This window comes from Myotis myotis, unplaced genomic scaffold (genome assembly GCF_014108235.1).
Source record: "Myotis myotis isolate mMyoMyo1 unplaced genomic scaffold, mMyoMyo1.p scaffold_m19_p_2, whole genome shotgun sequence".
NCBI lineage: Eukaryota > Metazoa > Chordata > Mammalia > Chiroptera > Vespertilionidae > Myotis > Myotis myotis.
In genome coordinates, this window is record NW_023416324.1 from 20,603,897 (window position 1) to 20,625,341 (window position 21,445).

A 21,445-nucleotide genomic window follows, 5' to 3' on the forward strand; every position below is an offset into this window, starting at 1 on the left:
CCCCCAGCTCAGCCTGGACCAGGCAACCTGAGTGACCTCAGTGCCAATCAAAGCCTCCCCACTTCCCTCTCCGCACATGCCTAAAACAGGCTTTTGACGGGAAGCATAAAGATTCAAGGTGAATTAGAAGAAGTGCTCTACTCAAGTAGATATAAAGTGTTATCAATCACAGCTTAATCTAATTAAGCCCCTTAAAATAGCTTCTGAGCTAATTAGATTAAGTAGTGATTGATAACAGTTAAGGTACTACATTGTACCTAGGTGTTTGCCTTCTTTAAAAACGTGTTCTTTAGTTCTAGCCACTTCATTCTTCAATGTTAGTGCTCAGCTATTTTAATAAAGAGTTCTATGAGCCTGTTCCATTGCTGCCCACATGACAATTTATCCTAATTGTAGGCAAAGTGCCGAAAGGTAAAGAAATAGTGAGCAAACGCAGCAAGCCTAAGTATATGAAATGAAAGTGGTGTCAAGCCTGGTTTCCTCTGATGGGGCAACACATCCTGGAGCTCATCTCTGTGTGTGGATGGGGCCAGGATCCACCTTTCCCAGGAACCCTTCCTGGAGGGTCTGGGAAGGGGCTCCCGCAGCTTCCGGACAGAACTCATCTCTTCTCATTTCAGACGCTCATTCCTGCACTCACTCATTCCAACGTTTATTGAGTGCCTAACAGGGACCAGGCAGAGTGTGGGGAGAAAAACCATCTAAGACGCAGCCCTCTCTGCAGGGCCAGCAGCTTGAGGAGGAAGCAGATACGGAAACAGCATCAGGCGGAGTTGTCGGAGAGTTATCTGCGAGAAGCGGCTGGGTCCGAATGGCTCCTTCTCTTCTAGTTCGTCACTGGCAGTGGGGCAGTTCCTGGTGGCATGCCCTCAGCCTGGCACCCAAAGGGTCTTCTCCCTCCTCCTGAGCTCAGAGGTCAGTTGAGTCTAGTTTAAACAAGGGCCTAGGACAGTGATGGCGAACCTTTTGAGCTCGGTGTGTCAGCATTTTGAAAAACCCTAACTTAACTCTGGTGCCGTATCACATATAGAAATTTTTTTTCTATATGATATTTGCAACCATAGTAAAACAAAGACTTATATTTTTGATATTTATTTTATATATTTCAATGCCATTTAACAAAGAAAAATCAACCCAAAAAATGAGTTCGCGTGTCACCTCTGACACGCGTGTCATAGGTTCACCATCACTGGCCTAGGAGAATCCTCTCCTCCATTCCCCTTGTGGGCGTCCAGCTGCTTCTGTAAGTCTGTGCTGAGAAACACCTCAATTCACAGGTCGTGCTTGATACAACGGGGCCTGAAGGCAGCTGCCATTGTGAGGAGAGTTCTCTTTTATGCTGACATGCCCTTTGTTCTCTCATAAATTTCACTAGTCCGGACCTCAAGACCCTCACCAATGGCGTCCTCTACACTCTCATTTCTGCCTTTTATTAACTCTACCATCCACCTTCTCTCTTCCTAATCCTGGATGCCAGGTGCTGTTCCTATTGGGTTTTAAATCTACTTGCTTTAAAGAAGTTAGAAAACCTCTCTGATTCTATTCTTCACCTGTAAGATGGGGCTAGTGACATCTCCCGAGGAGGCATGATAGGATGCAGGTACCTGAGATAATGGATGTGAAGGCTCCCCCAGGACCTGGGGCATCGTCAATATTCAGCAAAGGGGAGCCGAGACTGTGGGACTTCCGATGCCTGTTCATTCCATTTCACGATGCCCAAGATTTCTCTCAAGGCCTGAGAGCTTTTTCTACCTTTCCTGAAGTTGCTTTATGTAGGACTTTCCCCTGTGACCACACTTGAGACGGACATTACTAAACAAATTTGAATAAGATCATCAAAACCAAAGCCTTGACCCCAGCCTACCTCTTCGAAGAGGACCTGTGGATCCAGAACCCTAGCTCTGGGGAACCCTCAACCTCCACCAGCACCATCTTACACCTCCTCTGGAAAGCCAGGTTTCGCTGCCTTAAAAGCCCTCAGCCTCAGACTCAATTTATCCTGCACTTGTTTCCAAAAATTAGAAGGTATTTGCAGTCTGTTGAAATATGCTGAAGGTAATTAGAGAGAACAGGTCAAACAGGCATTTACCACTTTAAGAGCTTAGAGGGGATTAATTAAAATATTACATTCTGCAGATATTTAGCACGAAGTTCCTTAAAACAGCTTCAGAATGGAGCATCAGCTACTTTTTTGTCTCTGCTGTCTGGGTGAGGTCAGGGGGTCCGTGGACAGACGTCCCCCTGAACAGCCAGCCCCTGGGATCCCATCAACAGATGGCTAGCTCATGGCTGCAACCCACACGGGCTGACAAAATGGTAGATGGTCAGACAAAGTCTGAATTAATGAATACACACATGTTGATGTTTCTCTCTTTGCCTTTTCCCATCACATTTTCTCCTGGATAGCTTTCAGACTTCTCCATAGCCTTCCATGTCTGAGCTCTGCACATCACTACTTTATAACAGGGTGGTATTCCAGGGGACATTAGGAGGAACGATCAGGACTCACAGCCAGTTCTGGCACAGCAACAACTTGGCACCAAAAAGGAAACTGCTTCAGATGCAAATGCCTTTGGTCTTCTATCTTCTCTCCAAAACTGATTCCCATACTATTCCATGCTATCCTCCCTTGCTTCTCCTACTACTGACCTGCCTCTTCCTCCTGTCCACGTTCCCACCACCAAGTCTAAGGCAAACAAACCTGGCTGGCATCTGCAACATCTCTCAGTGCCTCCTGCTCCAGCTCCTGCCTTAATCGAAGCCCGTCTCCCCCTCCCCAGTCCACTGCTTCCTCGCCAGCCCTCTGTAGTGGAGAGCTTTCTCTCACCTCCTGGAGGTCATTGCTCCATAAATAGCTGCTGAACCCCTGGAGGAACTCCACTCATTCCACTATCACCAACATTTTTTCTCCACCCATCAACTCCCTGTCTCCTCTTCTGTCCTTATCAAACCTTGAGCCCATGGTCCACCATGATGATTATTTTCTTGCAAATCCATCCAAGTCTCTTGCTCCCTTTTCCTTTCATCAGTTGCCTGAAAGATATCAATTATGGATGAAGCTCTCCACCTACATTCTCTAGATCTGCCCCCATAAGGTTGAGCTTTTTGGAGAAAAATCACATGAGCAGAAAGATTGACATCACTATAAATTCCTGATTATTCACCTTAAAAAAATCCTAGATATTTCCCAGCAACTCTGCCATTTAGCTCTATTGAGCTCATTCTCCTACTCTGTACAAAGAACCTTTCATTCCTTCTAACTGCTCCTCGGACCTCTCACCCTTCCTCTTGTTCCGCTTACTCTCAGTTGATGACCTTGCTTTAGTCTTTATGGATGAAACAGACAACATCTGGCAGGCACATGCTCTCTCTCATCCCCCATTCTGCAATCCTGTGTGCTTATGTGCTCATCTTCCCTTCAGTTCCTTTGCCTTTTAGAGGCCAGTCCTCCTACCCAAAGTCATCCATGTCCTTGGCCATACCCAGGATTTGCTGCTCTGGGCCCAAGAGCCATCTGTGAAATCTTAAACTCCATCATCCCATTCTCTCCCCTGCTGCCTATGCACCCAGCAGAGCAACTTGATCTTGAGGTATTTGCTATCCTAAAATCATAGGCCCCTCCAGCCTTATGGTTCCCTCATTTCCCCTCATCTTTCAATCCCCTGCTAATCATTCTTCTTTCACTAGTCTGGACCTTAAGACCCTCACCAATGGCTCCTTCAACACTCATATACTAGTATGCCTTTGATTAATTCTCCATCCACCTTCTCTATTCCTAATCCTGGGTGCCAGGGTGCTGCCTGGAGCACCGTGGTACCACCACGGATTCATGGTTTGCCATTGTAATTGAAGCTTCTGCTCAAGTCAGTCCTTTTCCTTTTCTTTGCTCAGTTTCCTCGACAATTTCTTACAAGAAAAACTTCAACCATTTGCCACTCAGTTGGAGACACGTAACCCCAATTGACCTCTCTGGAGGATCTAACCATAGTGACCCTCCTCTCTTGGTTAAACTCGCATTCATTGGCTTCTATGATGCCTCTCTGGCCCTTCTCAGCTCCCTCCTTGGCCATTAACTCATTAAAAGTAGTTGTTTGGATTTGGGTAAAGAGCACAAAGGAGTTCTTTGCACATTTCCTGCAAAATTTCTGTGAGTTTACAATTTTAAATCAAAATTTAAGTTACCAAAAAGTGGGGGAGAAAGATGTTCTATGTGGTTCCATCCAACAAACTGACTCTGAAGGATGTGCAGGTACAATTTTCAGGAAGTGTAGGATGGAGCCTTTGGAGTCAGGGTTTGAATTCCAGCTCCACTGATTAGCTTTGTGCCCTTGGGCGAGTAGACTGACTACACCAAGCCTGAACTAACATGAAATATGGATATTGCCACATTCTTCATAAAGAAATTATGAGGAATGCCTACTACAATGCTTTATACAAGTATAAATAGCTCAATAAATGGGAGCTTTATCGTTCGTGCATATGGGACTCAGGGAACAATGAAGGGAGAAGAGAGGAGGTAGGTGTAGGCTCAAGGTAGGAGTGGGGGAAAGGGAGGTGAGGAGGATGAAAACTCGGAAAGTTGGTGTTTAAGGAGTAGGCCCAGGAAGCTGATCCAGCAAAGGCCACCAGGAAGGAAGATAGTCACCTGCAATTTTCATGGCCTTTAGTTTAGCTGGTTGGTGCCATATTTTCCATGTTTCATTCCCATTGTGTGAGAATGAGGGAGGAGATTCAGAGCAGTTCAGTGACTTGCCCTGGGCTATACGGCATGCAAGTTAACAGCAAGGTTGGAACTTGAACTTAGGTCTGAGTCCTGAGTCTGGTGTTCTCGCTACCATAAAGGTCTGCATTTTAAACAGATATGTAAATGTGCATGTATGTAATATGTGTACATAAATATATACATATGTATACAGCAAATAGTGGGTTTCTCCACAAAGGATAAAGAAATGTATTGTTTTCTGTAGATTATCTCAGTAATTGTAAGTATCTCCTCTGGGGCTGGTACCGAGTCCTATTCTCTGTCAACCCCAATTTGTGGTCACAAGACACCAGGTCTCCTGGTTGTCAATTTGGTCCTCTTCATTCTATCAGTGGTTTATAAACAGTGTTCCCCAGAGCATCAGGGGTTCCTTGGAGGTGGCTTAGGGGCTGCTGAGAGTGGTGAACTGTGAGCAACTCCCAATCTCCTGTCCCTATTGTAGTGCGAGACCTCCCACCTACATCTGTTTTATTTTCTGTGAAATCTCACTTTAAAATATTAAGCCCCATATATAAAATAAGTCCAGTAAGCCCCTATTATATATACTGTTCTGCCTCTATCTGGGGCTGAATGGAGTGCGTATAACAGTGCTCAGGTGCCCTCAATCTCCTTTGGAAGATCACAATTTTCTAGGGGTCAAAGTAGATGCTTATTTCTTTGGGTGGGAGGAAAACAAAAGAAAGGCCTGTGAATGCCTGATGTCAGATTCCAAAGTGAGGGCACAGTGCCACAGCATTCATTCCTTTCAATCACCGATTCATGCAGGTCGTCTTGAAACATTTGTGGAGAGCCTATTATTTGCCAGGCCTCGTGTTTTAGTGTAATTAACTGTGTGGACAAGGAATATTTAAAATCACATCACAACTGAAATGCATTAGAGGAGAAACAATGCCGCTATGTGTGTGGTGACAGATCCTCTTCAGAATGTGATCTCTGGGTGACCTGCTATTAGTGCAGCTATCCTGGAATTCAGTTTTGTCCCTTTTTTATTCTTAAAGTGAGGTTTACTTAAACTCAAAACTAGAGATTTGAAAAGAAAAACTTTCAAAACTGCCCAAATAAAAGGACCCTTGAATCTAATATCTATTTCAGCCCTTGGCCTTCAGTGCTGCCCAGGACAGCTGGTCCAAGCTCAAACCCAGGAGCCTTTGCCTTCGCTCTCCCTGAGACGATCTAGGGGAGAGAAGCAGGGAGGAGGGAGCGGCAAGAAGGTGAACCTGCCCTGAGAACCCCTCTCCACTGCCGTGCTGGCCACTCTCTATAACGTGGCTTATTTACATTTTGCCATCACTAAGCAGGGGAAGTTCTGGTTTCCCAGTTCACAATGAGGGCCCTGTGGCTAAAACAAAGATGAAGGAACCTGCCAGGGCCAGCAAGCTAATGGGGGCAGAGTTGTGATCCAGATCAAAGTCCCTGTGCCTCCAAACTGTGCCACTGCAATGTGATCTGGCGAGACAGTGAGGGACAGGCTTTTAAAAGACCCCGCGGCCGCTAGAGGCTGTGGTGGGCCCCCAGGCGTGGGGAAGCTAAATCCCAGCAGTGTTTAGCAGTTTAAACCAAGCCTGTGTGCACAAAAGCCTCAGAGCCACACTGGGATGTTTCTACACAAAAGCTTGCAGTCCACTGCCTCATCTAGTCCTTGCTGTAATGTCACAAAGTAATTTTCTATAATCTGCCTTTAGCAGGAGAAGAAGAGATTCAGAGAGGCGAAGACACTGGCCCAAGGACAACTAAAAAGTGGTGATGGTTGTGTTGGAACCCAATTTCCCTGGCTTGATTTTCCATGATTCTTCCCAGCTGCATAGTGGCAGCAGATAAAATGAGAAGGGCTGTGAAAAGCTTAGCCCAGTGCTTAGTTAACAGTGTAGCAGAGTTCAGAGTCCACTGGGTCAAAACCACTGGAGGACTTCAGTGGGACATGCAACACGTCTGGAGAAAAAGGTGAGCATGTTACTCAACTGGGAACTTCCTTCCAAAACACCAGCCCTTGGGCATATTCATGTAAGCAACTGCCATTACTAAGAGAACAACCTTCCTTCCATGAGAAGATCTTGGTGAGAGATCAGATCTCACCACTGCTTAAAGGTATCCTTATTCTGGCTGATCCTCAAAAGGAATTTGAAAACAATAGATTGGTACAGGGTCCCTGGTACTTCAGATTTGATAATTCTGTGTCTTTCCACACAGCTGGTGTCTGGCTCCTTGGAATTGGAGTGCTCAGCTAGTCAATATTCATTCATTCAACCATCCATTCAAGACATGTTACTGACCCAACTGGTGTGGTTTGCTGGTTGGGTGGTCATGGTTCGATTCCCAATCAGGGCACATGCCCGGGTTTTGGGCTCAATCCCCAGTAGGGGGTGTGTAGGAGGTAGCCAATCAATGATTCTCTATCATCATTGATATTTCTATCCCTCTCCCTTCCTCTCTCTGAAATAAATAAAAAGTATACACACACACACACACACACACACACACACACACACACACATATATATATTTTATTTTATTTTATTTTATTTTATTTTATTTTATTTTTTTTAAAGGAGAGATGACATGTTACTGAATACCTACTAAGTGCCAGGCCCTGTTTTGAAAACAAAATAGAACTCCTTGCCCTTGAGAGCTTATCATCTAGCAAGATGATATCTGATTTCTTGTGTAGCACTCCCCAATTTATAAAGGTTCCTATATCCACAACTCCATTTGACCTTCACATTAACACAAGATGGAGGAGGATAGGTACCATTATTTATTTTTACCAGTAAGAACAATGGCCCCAGGAAAATTAATGATTTGCCAAACTGCCCATGGCCAGCTAGTGGGAAAGCTGAGAGTTATACCCAAGAATTCTTTTTTCGTTTGATGTTTAAAAAATATTAGCTAAGTGGAATCTTTGAAATAATATAGCTAAAATTAGTGGGAACTCAAAGTACATTATTCACTGAGGATCACAGCCACCTGGATGCTGAGTGAGAATGAATAAAACGAAGGCACATTTGAAATATGTTCAGAACCCTCTTCCAGGTGACTTATCAACCATTGAAAAAGGGAGTGGGTTTCCTCAGTGTGGTCACGATCAGAGTTCTTTCTCCTGGACCCCTTACTCTGCATGGATCTCACAGTGATGCATGTGCCTGCAGAGGTGCAAAAATCTCCCCTTAAACCGGAAGAACCCAGACTGCAACTTTATCACGGGCAACACGCCTTCTCTTCCAATGGGGTGCTCGAAAGAGCAGCTGTTGGCTGCGTTTATGAACTCGAGTGCTTATTCCTGCACCAAGACTGAGTCCGGGCCATGCGCACAAACAGCGGAAGGAGAGATGCACAGACTGTAGGGAATTACAAGCCGTCTCCCGGTGCCCTGGGGAATGAGGCCAGGGCTTCTCTAACAGAAGCAGCTGCTGCTCTGTCCTCACAATGGCACACACTCAGGTCTGCCATTTTAAGATCGTTTGGGGGATGAGGGCTTAGCCAGCCCAACCTTGGTACATGTGTCATCTGAGGACATGAGTGGCACGGCCCTGAGAACAAGTGCCCAGGTGTAGGGCTAGAACAGAGGAGCTTCTGAGACAGGTCCATATGCTCTGCTCAGCTAAGAGCACCTTCAGAAGGGCAGGCCTGTTTATTGCCGAGTATGTGGAGAGAAACATACATTGAGATTCAGGGGTCAGGATGTACATGTGTTATAATGGAGGGATTAAAGGAGACATCATGAGGGTGACTCCCCTTCCTATCTAGGTATAGGGATAACATCTGTGCAATAAGGTAGCAACCTATTGTATATGTACTCCCCATTAGATTGAAAGGTCCATGCAGGGCCATGGTTCTCTTCCCCACTCATGGATGTCCTCATCCTAGTGTAAACCTGACACAGGGAAGGTGCTAAATAAATGTAAGGGGATCAGTGAATGAATGCAGGATCCCAGGTCTGGGGAGCAGTGAGAGTGGGTTGAGCCAGCCTGGATGGGAGCCCTGGCCGCAGGCGCTAAGAGCTGGGCTATATCCTCCACACCCAGCCCAGCGCTCTGGCCAGCCTCCCTTTCCCAGGGCACCCTCACCTCGGCAGACCGGCCTGTGGTCGCTCCAGGCCGCAAACATGTCGCTCACTTTCATACAGGTGATCCGCTTGGATCCTTGCAGGTCATAGCCCTCGTTGCAGGTGAACTGGACGCTGGATCCTAACCTGGGAGACAAGGTGCGTCTGTGAGCTCGATCCTGGGCCCACCCGGGGGGCCTCCTGCTTCCATAAAGTACCACCTCAACCTTACTTCTGTTCTGGCCTTGATCGTTCCAATTTTATCACTTAAATCCCCACTGTTTTGACCACTGAATGGTTTTAGGATTAAGTCAAAAACTGACTTTGTGAGCAAAACAGTAATCCTCTAAGTATCAATTAGGACAGCTCAGAGTGGGTGGATGATACACAAAACTAATAAAAATCGAGAATTAGGGGAAGAAGACTGATATAAACCTTGTGAAATGCACCATCTTGGGGCCCTAGGGGCTCCCAGGTTATCAGAGGCACAAGCTGCTTGCTGGCATCGCATTCCTGGCAACAGTGGTCCTCTGTAACCTAGGGATTGGTTTGCAGGTGACACTATAGTCTACAGCTCTCCTCTTCCCCTTCAGGCAAGGGCGCTATTCCCAGAACTGGACTAGGAAAGACTGTCAAAGGCCATAGCGCTTCTCCAGAAAGTGTCTATTCCCGTATCTGCACCATCCTCCGCCCTCCACCTCCTGGAAGACCAGCCAGCCCCTTCCTTCCCACCTGCAGCCCATCCCACCCTCCTTGCAATCAGAAAGTTCCCAAACATATCTTACCTGAAATCCGAGCCTAGTCTTTTGCCCCTTTCAGGTATGCCAGGGTCTGGACACATATTATGCCCTTGGGACACACCAATCTGAGTTACTACAAGGCAAAAACAGCACATACAGAGATGGGTGACCACAGGAAGCACCGGCCGGTGGTGTCTCGGGGGAGGGACCCAGAGACAGAATGAGGCCCTGCTCCAGTGGGGCTGGGTGGGGCTGCTGGGGTCCACTGGGCTTGGGACTTCTCAGTGTGCAAGCTGGGGGGCTGCTTTTGACAAATTCCTTTGGGAAATCCATCTAGAGCATGTGGGTACCCCAAACCAACAACCACCAGGTCCCTCATCCCGCACCAGCGGCGGAGGTGGATGGTCCACAGCCCCGTGACCTCCCACCCTCAAGCTCTGGATCCAGGGGTGGTGACTCTAGATGAAATGAGCCCCCTCCCCCAACCTCAGACCCAAATGAAGAAATGACTCAAAGAAAGTTAAATAAAAGGTGGATGCGTGATCAGAAACGGTAAAGAATGTAAGAGAAAGCTTCAGTCTGAAGTTTCAAAGTAGAGACTTTTGCTCAAACACAGATATTTCTGCTGAGAAACCTCTTCCCATCAGACACTTCTCAGGCCTGACTGAGCAGTAACCAGAGCACCCTCATCCCCATGCCCCTTGCCTCTGGCCAAGGGCCCCGCGCAGAGATGACGCCTGTGGTGGTTTCTGGCAGGTGGTGCTAGGCTCTCACACGGGCCAATACCAGAGTCCTCTTTACAAAGACAATGTGCGCAGGCCTCTCAGCTGAAGCAGAAGCTTGATCAGGGGGCATCGGAAACACACAGTTTGTTTTCTTCTGATTCGGGGGAGTCTGAACACTCTCTGGTCCCTGTTGTTCTTGAGATGCTCATACTCATGAGGATGGAACCCACTCACACCCTAGACCAGCCGTGGGCAAACTACGGCCCGCGGGCTGGATCCGGCCAGTTTGAAATGAATAAAACTATTGAAAAAAAAGACCGTACCCTTTTATGTAATGATGTTTACTTTGAATTTATATTAGTTCACACAAACACTCCATCCATGCTTTTGTTCTGGCCCTCCGGTCCAGTTTAAGAACCCATTGTGGCCCTCGAGTCAAAAAGTTTGCCCACCCCTGCCCTAGACTCTTGGCTCTGGGGACCAGGAGTCGGGGTCGGGCTGACAGCCTGGCCAGAGGAGTTCCACTCAAGGCCTCCCCAGTCCCATGATCCCAACAACACTGTTGACACCAGGGGTGACTGACAGTCTGGAATAACATTCCTCGAGTTGGCCCATTTCTGTCCCACACTCTCAATGTCCCACAATATGAGCAAGGTGCTCCATCACTCACTCGCTCACTCACTCACTCATTCCTACACACGAATACACAAAAAGCATTAACTGAGCACCTACTGTGTACACAGCCCTATTTTATATATCATGGGGCATGTCAATATCAGATGCCAGATATGACCTGTCCTCAAGGAACTCCCATTTGAGTGAAGACATGAAACACGGAAACTAACTGTGAAACTGGGGAATTGATGAAAGATGCAGCTGCAGGAAGATTCAGAGGGAGGACCCATCCCATGGTGCTGAGAGAAGCAAGAAAGACTGCCTGGAGCAGGAGTTATTGAACATGGACCTTCTGAGAGAGCAGAATTTGGATGCACAGTGACAGAGGAATGACAGCTCAGGCAGACAGACAGGCATGGAGAGCGAGGTGGAAACACAGAAACAGAACTAGGGTTTCCCAGTGTGACCAGAACAGGAAGAAAGGTGATGGGTGAGATGGATGAGCAAAAGGTGAGATGTCAGAAGTCAGGCTTTTAAAGGGTTCGAGTCTGATCCTGAAAATGACAGGGAGCCACGGAAGAGTCCTGAGTGTGGGAAGTGCAGGGAAGATCTGGATTGCACATGAGGTGCAAGATGAGTTAGGAAGTTGTGTGATTGTCTGGGTCAAAGACAGCAAGAGCCTGGAAGTTGGGACAGACATGGAGTAGTGAGAATGGACTTGGCAAAGAATCACCTGGGCTCAGGGAAGACTGGGTGGGGGAGGGGCTTTGGGAGAGGGAGAGGAAGCAGGGGACTTCCTGGCCAAGGGCCTGTGAGGAGCTGCACTTTAGACTCAGAGTCTGAAGCTCATTTCTATAGTTAGAAGCCTGGTGTAGACACTGTTCAAATCTCCAGGCACCCCAGGGTATGGCTGGCGAAGGGATCTGGGAGTTTGGACATCTGCTATCTTCTCGTTCGTGTGGCAGAGCTCATGGCCTCTTGGGTAGCTTCCCTTTCGCCACCATTCCACATCACCAGGTTAAATCCACTCACTCCCACTGGACTCTTACCCCTGCTCCCCTCCCCTCCCTGGCCAAGCCTCTCCTCCAAAGCTTTCACTTGCTAAACTTAGCAATGTCCCTATGGCCACCAGGCCTCAGGGTCTGGATGATAAGATGGAAATGCAGCCTCCAAAGGCAGAGCAGTTCCTGCCTCCCAGAGCCTCAGTGTTGCAAGCTGGGGCGAAGAGAGAACTGGATCCAGGATCCCCAGGGCATGGGAAGGAGAGAGGAGGCTCTGTTCTGAGATGAGGAGGTCAGACCGGAGCTACACTGTACTTGTGGCTCATCTGTTGGTAAGCCAGCCCATGTGTTCCATCCCTTTGAGGACTTCCCAGCTAAGCTCTCACGTTCTTTAGGCCCTGCCTACTCCACCCTGCCGGTCGATCACACCCATCCCGAAGTCCCTGAGACCACCCATCGGAACCACACAGCCACCTGGTAGCACATCAACAATGGACAGGAATGACCTGCCCCTTTCTTGCCCTCTCAGTCAGCACTGACACCACCCAGTGAGCGGAGTGGAAGGCTAACAGATGAAGACGCTCTGGACCAGAGGAGAGACCCTGGCACAGCCCACCCACCAGGCAAATGGAGCAAACCTGCCACCCTCCTTACATCAGCCAGCCCAAAGGAAGGTCCAGCCACCGTCCAGGAAGTTACGAGCCCAGCGGGGAGCCGCCCACACCCCACTGGTGTCGTCTTCCTGGGAGGACTGAGCAGACCACAGCAGCCCCATGCGGACTTTAGGCTCCCCAGGCAACAAGCAAACTTAGGTTGCAGGGAACAGTTTCCTGCCTGAATACAGAGGCAAGAGGCTTTTCCCTCTCTTTCTATAATTCCAATCTCCCCTGCCTAATCAAAACCAGCGGCTGTGTTTGCGGCATTAATTTGCTTTTGGCTGCAGAGAGCAGAAGGAGAAGGGAAGGTGAATCTTACTCTCACCCTGTGAGGACCCCTACGGTGAGTAAGAATCTGAAACATGCTCAGAAAGGTGATGCTTCTATCCAGAGTGAAGGGAGGCATGGACACGTGGGTGGCCAGAACCGATGGCGGAGGATCTATGGTACCCACGGACTGTCTGATGAAGGCAACAAGCAGGGTCCAGGATATGTAAGTGGAGAAATTCAGAACACCTGTCCATAGGGCATTTGAGCAAAACACATTGGGTCAGATACCTGCATACACTTGGTTACCTGCCTCAGAGGCAGCTTGAGTCACACAAGGAAATCTCAACAAAGACCAGTACCTTGTAACAGAGAGATCCCCCCGCCCCAAATAGTTTGCATTATTTCATTAGAATAAGGTTTATAAATCTTTCCAAGGGAGTTCTGGGCACCTCGGAGTAGCAATGAAAACCATGGGCCCCCTCTCCCATAAAAGGCACCCACAGCATCACTGTCATTGTTGGCCAGTTCATGGACCTCCTGAAGTCCTAGGCTCATCTTAGCATCCCCAGAAGGAAGAGAGGGTAAGGTTTCGTATCCCCTTTTTACAGACGTGGAAACTGATACATAAGTTCCTGGGGCAACACAATTACTTGAAGACACAGTGGGATAAAAATTTGCTCTCCCAAATCTGGGCCATTTCCTTACAGTTTGCCTGAGGCTTCAGGGCAAACTCGGAAATTAAACCGTGCCTGCCTCAGTTCATCAAGTCTCCTGTGGCCTATGAGGGCCAGGGCCAGGGTTAGAGCCTTCTCTGCAGACTCCTGGCCTAACCCTCGGCTGTCCTGGCTCCCTGCTTCTTCCCCTGGTCCCCAGTCACACAGACGTATGGCCTCCTGACTGCTCCCTGCCATCCAGCCTTCTCGGGGGTACAGTGACCAGATGATGGACCCCAGAGACGGGGAGTGGTACCCTCTCTTGATTGGATGACTTGAAAGACCACAGAAAAATCCCACACCCAGGCTCAGTTCCACTGGGGTCTCAGGACCGAACTGCCTCTGCCCAGCCCTGCTCCCACCACACACAGTACAGAGCTCTGGGACACCGATGGCGGCTTCCTGTCTCTCAGGAAGCACTGCTTGCACCTCAAGAGAAGTAAGCACATGGAGGTGAGATGAGAGGAGAGGGGCAGGAGGGAGGAGAGAAATAGAGGAGGAGGAGAAAGCAGAGAAGGTGAGGAGGAAGGAGGGGGGAACGTGGAGGGAGAGACTGAAGGATGTGAGATGCAGAGGGTAAAGGAAGGAAAGGGAGGAGATAGTAAACCTGAAGGCCAGTCATTGGGGACCATGGAAGGCCCCCCTACTCACTTCCAGAATGAAAAGAGAGGGATTCTTGTTAAAATCTCCTTTGCTTTCAAGACCAGCCTTCCAGGTGGCACCCAGAGCCTTCCCCAACTCTTCCTATGCTCTAGCCCCAAAGCCCCACAGCACAGGTTTCAATCAGGTGCTTCTGGATGACATCCAGCCCACTCCCCAGTGTCGGATGCCCCCCTTTAAATCTCTCAGACACCAATAGCAGGAACATGTTCCACAGACATAACTGTCCCCAAGCAGAGAGCCCAGCACTGCCCCACTGGCTCAAGAGGCAGGACGCCCCCCCCCCCCCCCATCTAGTCCACTCTTGGCCCAGCCAGGTCCAGGGACCCTGGTGGAGGTTACTCAGCATTTCCCTCGCTCCCCTTCCCAATCTTGCCACGGGGGCTGGAAATGGGGCCCTGCAGACTCCAAGGTCCCAGCTGGAGGTCACTGACTCCTAGAGAAGGAGCCAGAAAAAGGACGGTCTTAGCAGGTGGAAGTGATTCAAAAGGAAAAATAAAGAGAGAAATGGAGCAGTAATGACTCCCTGGACTACAGTTAGAATGGGAAGTGAGGGAGAAAGAGGAGCAAGGAGGGAGATGGGAAGACGGGGAGGAGGAGAAGGCTGAGGACAGGCCCTTGGGCTGCTCACTGGCCACCAGGCCAGTGTGTCCGTGCGCAGAGCCTGGGACGAAGGGAGGCAGGATTGAAGGAAAACCACTGCAGCATCATCTGGTTCCCCCATGGTCACAGCACTGGAGGGTCTGAGGTAAAGCGAGAGGCTGGCACGGGCCAGCGGGCGGACACTTACACACAGATGTCTTCTGGCTATCTTTGCTGGGCATCAGCTTCACACCTCGAGACTTCAACTCAATTTGCTTCTTGACTAGAGAGGAAGCAAGAGGGAAAAACGTTTAAGTTATTGTCTGTGATTAGGGATGGGGCCCTCTGGATTGATCCCTCTCTTGGCTTGCGACTTTCCATGCTGGATTTACGCCAGAAGCCCCTCTAGGCAAGGATACACCAAGGGTAGCATTCAAGTGCAGCAGGCGCCCAGACCTGAAGCAAGAGCTGCTATCCAGGCTGGTCCTCTGGGCCAGGCAGACAAGGTGACCTCCTGTGCACGTGGGAAGCCCTGCCTGCCGGCTTCCCCGCAGATTCAGCCCTGCCCATGCCCCAAACCAGCCCTGACCTGGTGTGTTAGACTGGATAATGGCACCAAATTGTCACCCTCCCTGAATCCACACCCTTTGCCAGGTGACTGTGTCCTCCTTGACTTTGGGTTTGGGCAGTGGAATTTTGGAGGCCTTGACATGTCCAAAGGCGTGAAAAGTGCCTATCAGATCAGTCTTGCCCCCTGGCATCACTGGGAGAAGAAAGACATGGCTGGTCCCAGGAGGACAAGGGACTGGTGGAGCCAATCAATACAGCCTACTCCCGCCGACCTATTGTGGGCAGGAGAAGCTGGGTCCTGGAGGCCTTTAGGGGGTGGCGCTTGGCTCAGCGCTGGCCTGATGGATTGAACTGGGTTTTGGTCCAATCACCGAGTCCAGTCTACAGGTTTTTAGGACTTTGCCAAATAACACAGCCAAGGCACCTGAGCCAGAACTCAATTCCAAAGACCACTCCTCTACATAAATCCACCATCTTGGGTGTGACTACCCCAGCTCCCCAGTGCACTCTGCTGGCCTCCAAGGGCTTCGTCCTGTCTCTGGTTAGGTGGCTTGTGGGTATCTATCCAATCCCAGAGCCCCGTGGCATCTCACAGCTGGCCTCTGCAGGCTGCCTCAGCCCCACTCAGACACCCAGCCGTGGCAGCAGCATCTGTGACCAGGCACTTCCTAGGCGCCAGGCCCTGGGCGAAGTGCCTTACCAGTTCTTTATTAACATCAGGGTCCTTGACTCCTTTCTTTCCTCCCACCCACACCGCTGCATCAGCAAACCTTTCCCAATCTATCCAAATGCAATTCCGTGTCTATCATGCTGACCCAACCCTGCACCACTTCTCTCCCTGTTGCCATGGCCTCCCATCTTCCCTCCTGCCCCTGTTACAATCTGTTCTCAGCACAAGAGCCAAAGGGATCCTTTAAAACATAAGTGAGACCACATTACATCTCTGCTCAGAACGCATCAGCGGCAACCCTTGTCTCCTAGAGGGAAAGCTGAAGCCTTTAAAATGGCCCGCACAGACCTATCTGCCCTCCCCATGACCTCAATCACTCTCCTCCAGCCATGGGCCTCTCTGTTGTTCCTATAATATGCCAGGCATGTTTCTGCTCCCGCTGGCCAGTTCCCTAGAAGGCTCTCCCCCAGAAATCTTTATGATTCTCTCCTTTTCCCCCTGGAAGTATTCACGTAAACACCAGTTCCTCATGGAGGCCTTCTCACACTGCTACATTTAAACCTACACCTCCAACCCCAACTCTCCCTCCCATTCCCTACTTTATCTCCCAAACTTTCTCTCACACACTCATTTACTTAGCGAGTCTGGTCACCCCACATTGTAATGTACGCTCCACAAAGGCAGGGGTTTTCGGCTATTGTGTTCACTGCTGTATCGCCAATGCCTAGAACAGTGCCTGGCGCACAGTGGGCACTCAATACTCATTTCACTTGGTCCTTATACACTCAACCACCTTCACCCGTAGTTATTATACCTACTTAACAGATAATAAAATCAGGGTCCCAGCGGTTAAAGGGATTTGCCCTCGGTCAGCAGTTCTCAACCTGTGGGTCGCGACCCCTTTGGCGGTCGAACGACCCTTTCACAGGGGTCACCTAAGACCATCCTGCATATCAGGTATTTACATGACGATTCATAACAGTAGCAACATGACAGTTATGAAGTAGCAACGAAAATAATTCTATGGTTGGGTCACAACATGAGGAACTGTATTTAAAGGGCCAGAAGGTTGAGAACCGCTGCCCTAGGTCATGGAGTAGCATCGGCTGTGCTCTCTGCCGAACCTCAGCATCTTCTCTTGCGGCCTGCCCCCACAGCAATCCCAGGGGCACTGTCCACCTTCTCCAGCATCTGCCCTCCCAGCTCAGGCCCTGGAAACTCAGGTAGTTGCTCTGCACTTGTGGTGACGTGCCAATCCTGAAACTAAAGCCCACAGTGACCAGGTGTGCCAGGGGTCCACCTCCCAGCACCCCTAGCCCACCCCGCTCTGCCTGCACCAAAAAGCTCCCCAAGGATTTGCCCCCCGCCAAGTTGCTGTCGAAGCTGAACACCTGACAGAATTCAGTAACTACCACAGAGCCCCTGCTTTCTAATGTGCACTCAGACCCTTTTATAAATGTGCATTACTCTCCAAGTGTATCCAGCAGGAAAATTTCCAATGAACACCAACATGGACCATTATTAAACAGAGGGTGTCGGTAGGGGAGCATGCATTATTCAAGCCTAGCTAATAGAGTGCGGCAGGGAAAATTCCTCTGATTTGATCATCCCAAGAGAACGAGAGTGGTCCCAGCACTGCAAGACCAGTGGAGCTCTTCTCCCTGAGGCCCAGCATAGGGGTAGGGGTGTGGGGGGTTGTCTCTTCTCCCTGAGGCCCAGCATTGGGGTAGGGGTTTGGGGTTCTCTTCTCCCCGAGGCCCAGCATTGGGGTAGAGGTGTGTGGGGGGGAGTTCTCTTCTCCCCGAGGCCCAGCATTGGGGTAGGGGTGTGTGTGGGGGGGTTCTCTTCTCCCCGAGGCCCAGCATTGGGGTAGGGGTGTGGGGTCCTCTTCTCCCTGAGGCCCAGCATTGGGGTAGGGGTGTGGGGTTCTCTACTCTCTGAGGCCCAGCATTGGGGTAGGGGTGTGTGTGTGTGTGGGGGGGGCGGTTCTCTTCTCCCCGACGCCCAGCATTGGGGTAGGGGTGTGGGATTCTCTGCTCCCTGAGGCCCAGCATTGGGGTAGGGGTGGGGGAGCGGTCTCTTCTCCCCAGGCCAGGTATTGGGGCAGGGGTGGGGGCAGGGGGTGGGGGCAGGTCTCTGTCACCCAGTGTGGCCCATATGAGGCCAGGTCTGTGGAGATGACTGGGCACCTAGCCAAGAAGGAGGAGGAGAGTCAGCCTTCCCAGTTCTCTTGTTTCCAGTTGTCCTGCACACTTGGGAAGGGGGGTGGGGAAAGGGCCAGTGCACCATGGATGCCATTCCCAGGGCAAATCCTGCATGGGGTTTCCTTGAAGTTGCTGGAGGGGAACCGGGAGGTGCAGGAGGACATGAGGGGGTGTCATATCCAAAGAGCACGCGGTGCACTGTGTACATGTGTCTATCAGTGCTCACATACACCATGCAACTCACACTCACACATGCTCTCGTGCTGAATGTGAACAGTCAGGGTTCCCAGGCGAGGAGTGCAGGCTTTAACTGGTTGATGGAAATCTTACTAGGTGCATTCATCTCCTGCGAATGATAATGCCTACAGGAGCCTGCCAGGCTGCTCCATTCATCCTTTATATTCTGGTTAATTACAAGACATTTCCCCGCTGCTGTAAAGGTTAGCGGGACACATGGTACACATTTAGCTAGAAGAATCTGGCAATACAAATGCCTCTCCAGCCTCCAGCATGAGTTATTGGGCTGAGCTAGCCAGAGACAGGACCTGTGAGTAGAGTGGAGAGGGAGGTCTGACCTCTCTCCAAGGCTCTGGGAATCTCCGGTGGTGGAACCTGCAGTTTCTGCTCTTCCCAATAGATTCAGACTTCCCTCCACAGGGCGATCATGCCCTAACCTCGATCATCCCCCTTCCCCACCACTGGGCTGTCCTGCTGGCTGGAGCACCCCCTCATCGCCTCCCCGCCCCGCCCCCCGAACCCCCACCCCCCACCACCACACCTACTCCTTCACCAAATCCAATTCATTCAACCTGTGTACCTTCTTCCCAGGTTCTAAGCCACTCCTGCCCTAGACTCATCATTTCCGCTTGATTTTGTTCATCGATTCAGTCTCTTCTAGCCCATCTTTAAAAACGTTGCAGAGCGTGATCTCTTAAAAAGTGAAATCTGATCTCCCCTTTGAAAATGTGGATGTGCCTCCTGCACTGTCCCTCGTCACAGAGGCCTGCCTCGCTGCCTGGCAGCAGCCCGCAGGAATACTTTCATTACTCACAGTCCTTCTAGCACACTGGCTCCTCATCTCAGTCAGATTTATGCCACGGATATAAAATTCAGTGCAGATGCCTAAGACCTACTGCTTCCAGCTTCAGACCTTCCAGCAGACACCCACGTCCTTGCCGTGGAGAAGGGCAGTGGGGAGGACAGGGATTTCGAAGCACAGCTGGGAAGCAACCAAAGGTGAGGTGTCTGTTGCCAGGTCAGACGCCTTACAGAATAAATATAAAACCATCACACCAGATTTGACCAGGGTGCCGCCAACACATACATGAAGAGGCTGTGGTGGCACCACCCTGCTATGCACTGGAATGTTCGGTGGCCAGGGAAGGCTTCAGGCTGAGCAAAGGTGTTCACCAGGGGAAACCAGGAAGGTGTGAAGTTGCGTGTTGATGCTGTAACCACAAATTTAGAAAGAAGCCCTCTAAACCTATGCTCACCCCTGAAGAGATTGCTCACTTTGCCACAATTCCTGCAAATGGAGGCAGAGAAATCAGCAACATCATTTTTGATGGAATCACAAAGATTCGGGAGAGTGTCCTCACATCATAGGGCAGAAAAACATTCAGTGGTGAATTAGGAATTGAAGGCACAGAATTCAACTAAGAGTCCACATCCCTCTAGTTGAGCAATGCATAAAAAGCTCAGAAAGGGGGATTCTGGGATACTTCTGATTTCCAGTGTCCTGCCCACTGTACCCACTCTGGAAATTGCCAAGGCCAATGCAGGTCTTTGGTTGTAATTGCTGAAGATGCTCTCAGTCCACTCATTTTAAATAGGATAGAAGTTGGCTTTCCAGTCACAGCAGTCCAAGCTCCAGGTTCCGGTGTCACAGAAAGTAGCTGGTGCTACTGATGATGTGGGGTTTGGAAACGCGAGCTGGTCTCTCAATCTTTAAGATGTTTTGCTCCATGACTTAGAAGAAATTGGAGTGGTTATTGTGACCCAAGATGATGCCACATTCTTGCAAAGAAAAGGTGACAAGATTCGAGTTGAGAAACATACTCAAGAAGCCATCAAGGAGTTAGAATGTTACTATGACTGATGGTGACAAAAAACAACTAAATGACCATCTGGTGGAACTTGAGATCGTCCTTGTGCTGAGGATTGCTGGGACAAATGGAGTGGAGGAGAATGAAGAGAAAGTCAAAGACCCACTAAACGCTACAAGAAAGGGCTTTGTCTGGGTACTTTGCTTTAGTGCACTACAGCCCTGAATTCACTGCTCTCGCTAATAAAAAGCCAAACATTGGTGTGGAAATCATGAAACAATCCCTCCACATCCTGCCAATACTATTGCTAAGAATGCAGGTGTTGAAGGATTATTGACAGTTAAGAAATATATGCAAAGTCCTCCAGAAGCAGGTTATGCACAGGGCGGAAGAAGGAAATCAACCCAGCACAGGTGGTAAGAGGTGCTTTGCTGGATGCTGCTGGTGCGACTTCTTGGTTAACCACAGCAAAGCTTCTAGCTGCCGGAATTCCTAAAGAAGAGAAGGACGCTGGCATGGGAGATGGGGGGCTGTGTGGGGGCGGACTGTTCTAATTTCTAGAATAGTGCTTTGTTATTAATGGACTGTGCAATGATCTTCACAAACTACTTTCGAGAAGTCAGCTGGAGAAAAGGAAAAGAGGAAAGGTGTTTCAGGGAATCACCGTGGCCATCGGTTATTGGTTTTAGTTTGCCTTTGCAATGCTGTTCTCTCGCCTGAAATGCCCCTTCCCTCTCTCCTCTCCCCTCCCCTCCCTCCTCTCTTCTCTTCTCTTGCTGGTGTAGGCCTCATTCAGAGGTTATCTGCTCTCTGTGGCTGTCCCTCATCCCAGGGAGAAGTTGGTGCTCTCTCAGGACTGTATTCAGACCACAGAAAGCCTTAATGCACCGCAGTGTCCTCTCTGGTTCTCCTGCCAATTTGTCCCATGAGCTCCTATGTCTGTATCCTGTGACAGACACACAGCCAGGCACAGAGAAGGTTTCTGATAACAGTCTGATGACCAAGTGGGTGAATGGTCAACTTTTAGAAAAACATGTCCTTGGAATTCATTTCCTGGAAAAAGGAATGGGTTCTACTCGCTGGTGGGTGAGGAGTGCCCCACTTTGTGTTCATGCTCTCACTTTTCAGTTCAGGCTCACTCTTGGTTGAATTCAGAAGCCTGGCTCTGTGGGCTCCTGAGCCAGGTAGTGACA

The 21,445-nt window shown here is 49.7% G+C and overlaps 1 protein-coding gene across 1 annotated transcript in view; it reads right to left on the bottom strand.

Annotated features, from left to right (window-relative positions):
- Positions 1-21,445, bottom strand: part of LOC118675072 (CUB and sushi domain-containing protein 2-like) — a 347,464-nt gene that overhangs the window by 31,902 nt on the left and 294,117 nt on the right. The window contains exons 7-9 of the mRNA XM_036347222.1: positions 14,972-15,046; positions 9,587-9,674; positions 8,824-8,948 (exon numbers count right to left, since the gene is read on the bottom strand). Coding sequence (XP_036203115.1) covers positions 8,824-8,948; positions 9,587-9,674; positions 14,972-15,046 — 288 coding nt within the window. The remainder of the gene's footprint in view (positions 1-8,823; positions 8,949-9,586; positions 9,675-14,971; positions 15,047-21,445) is intronic.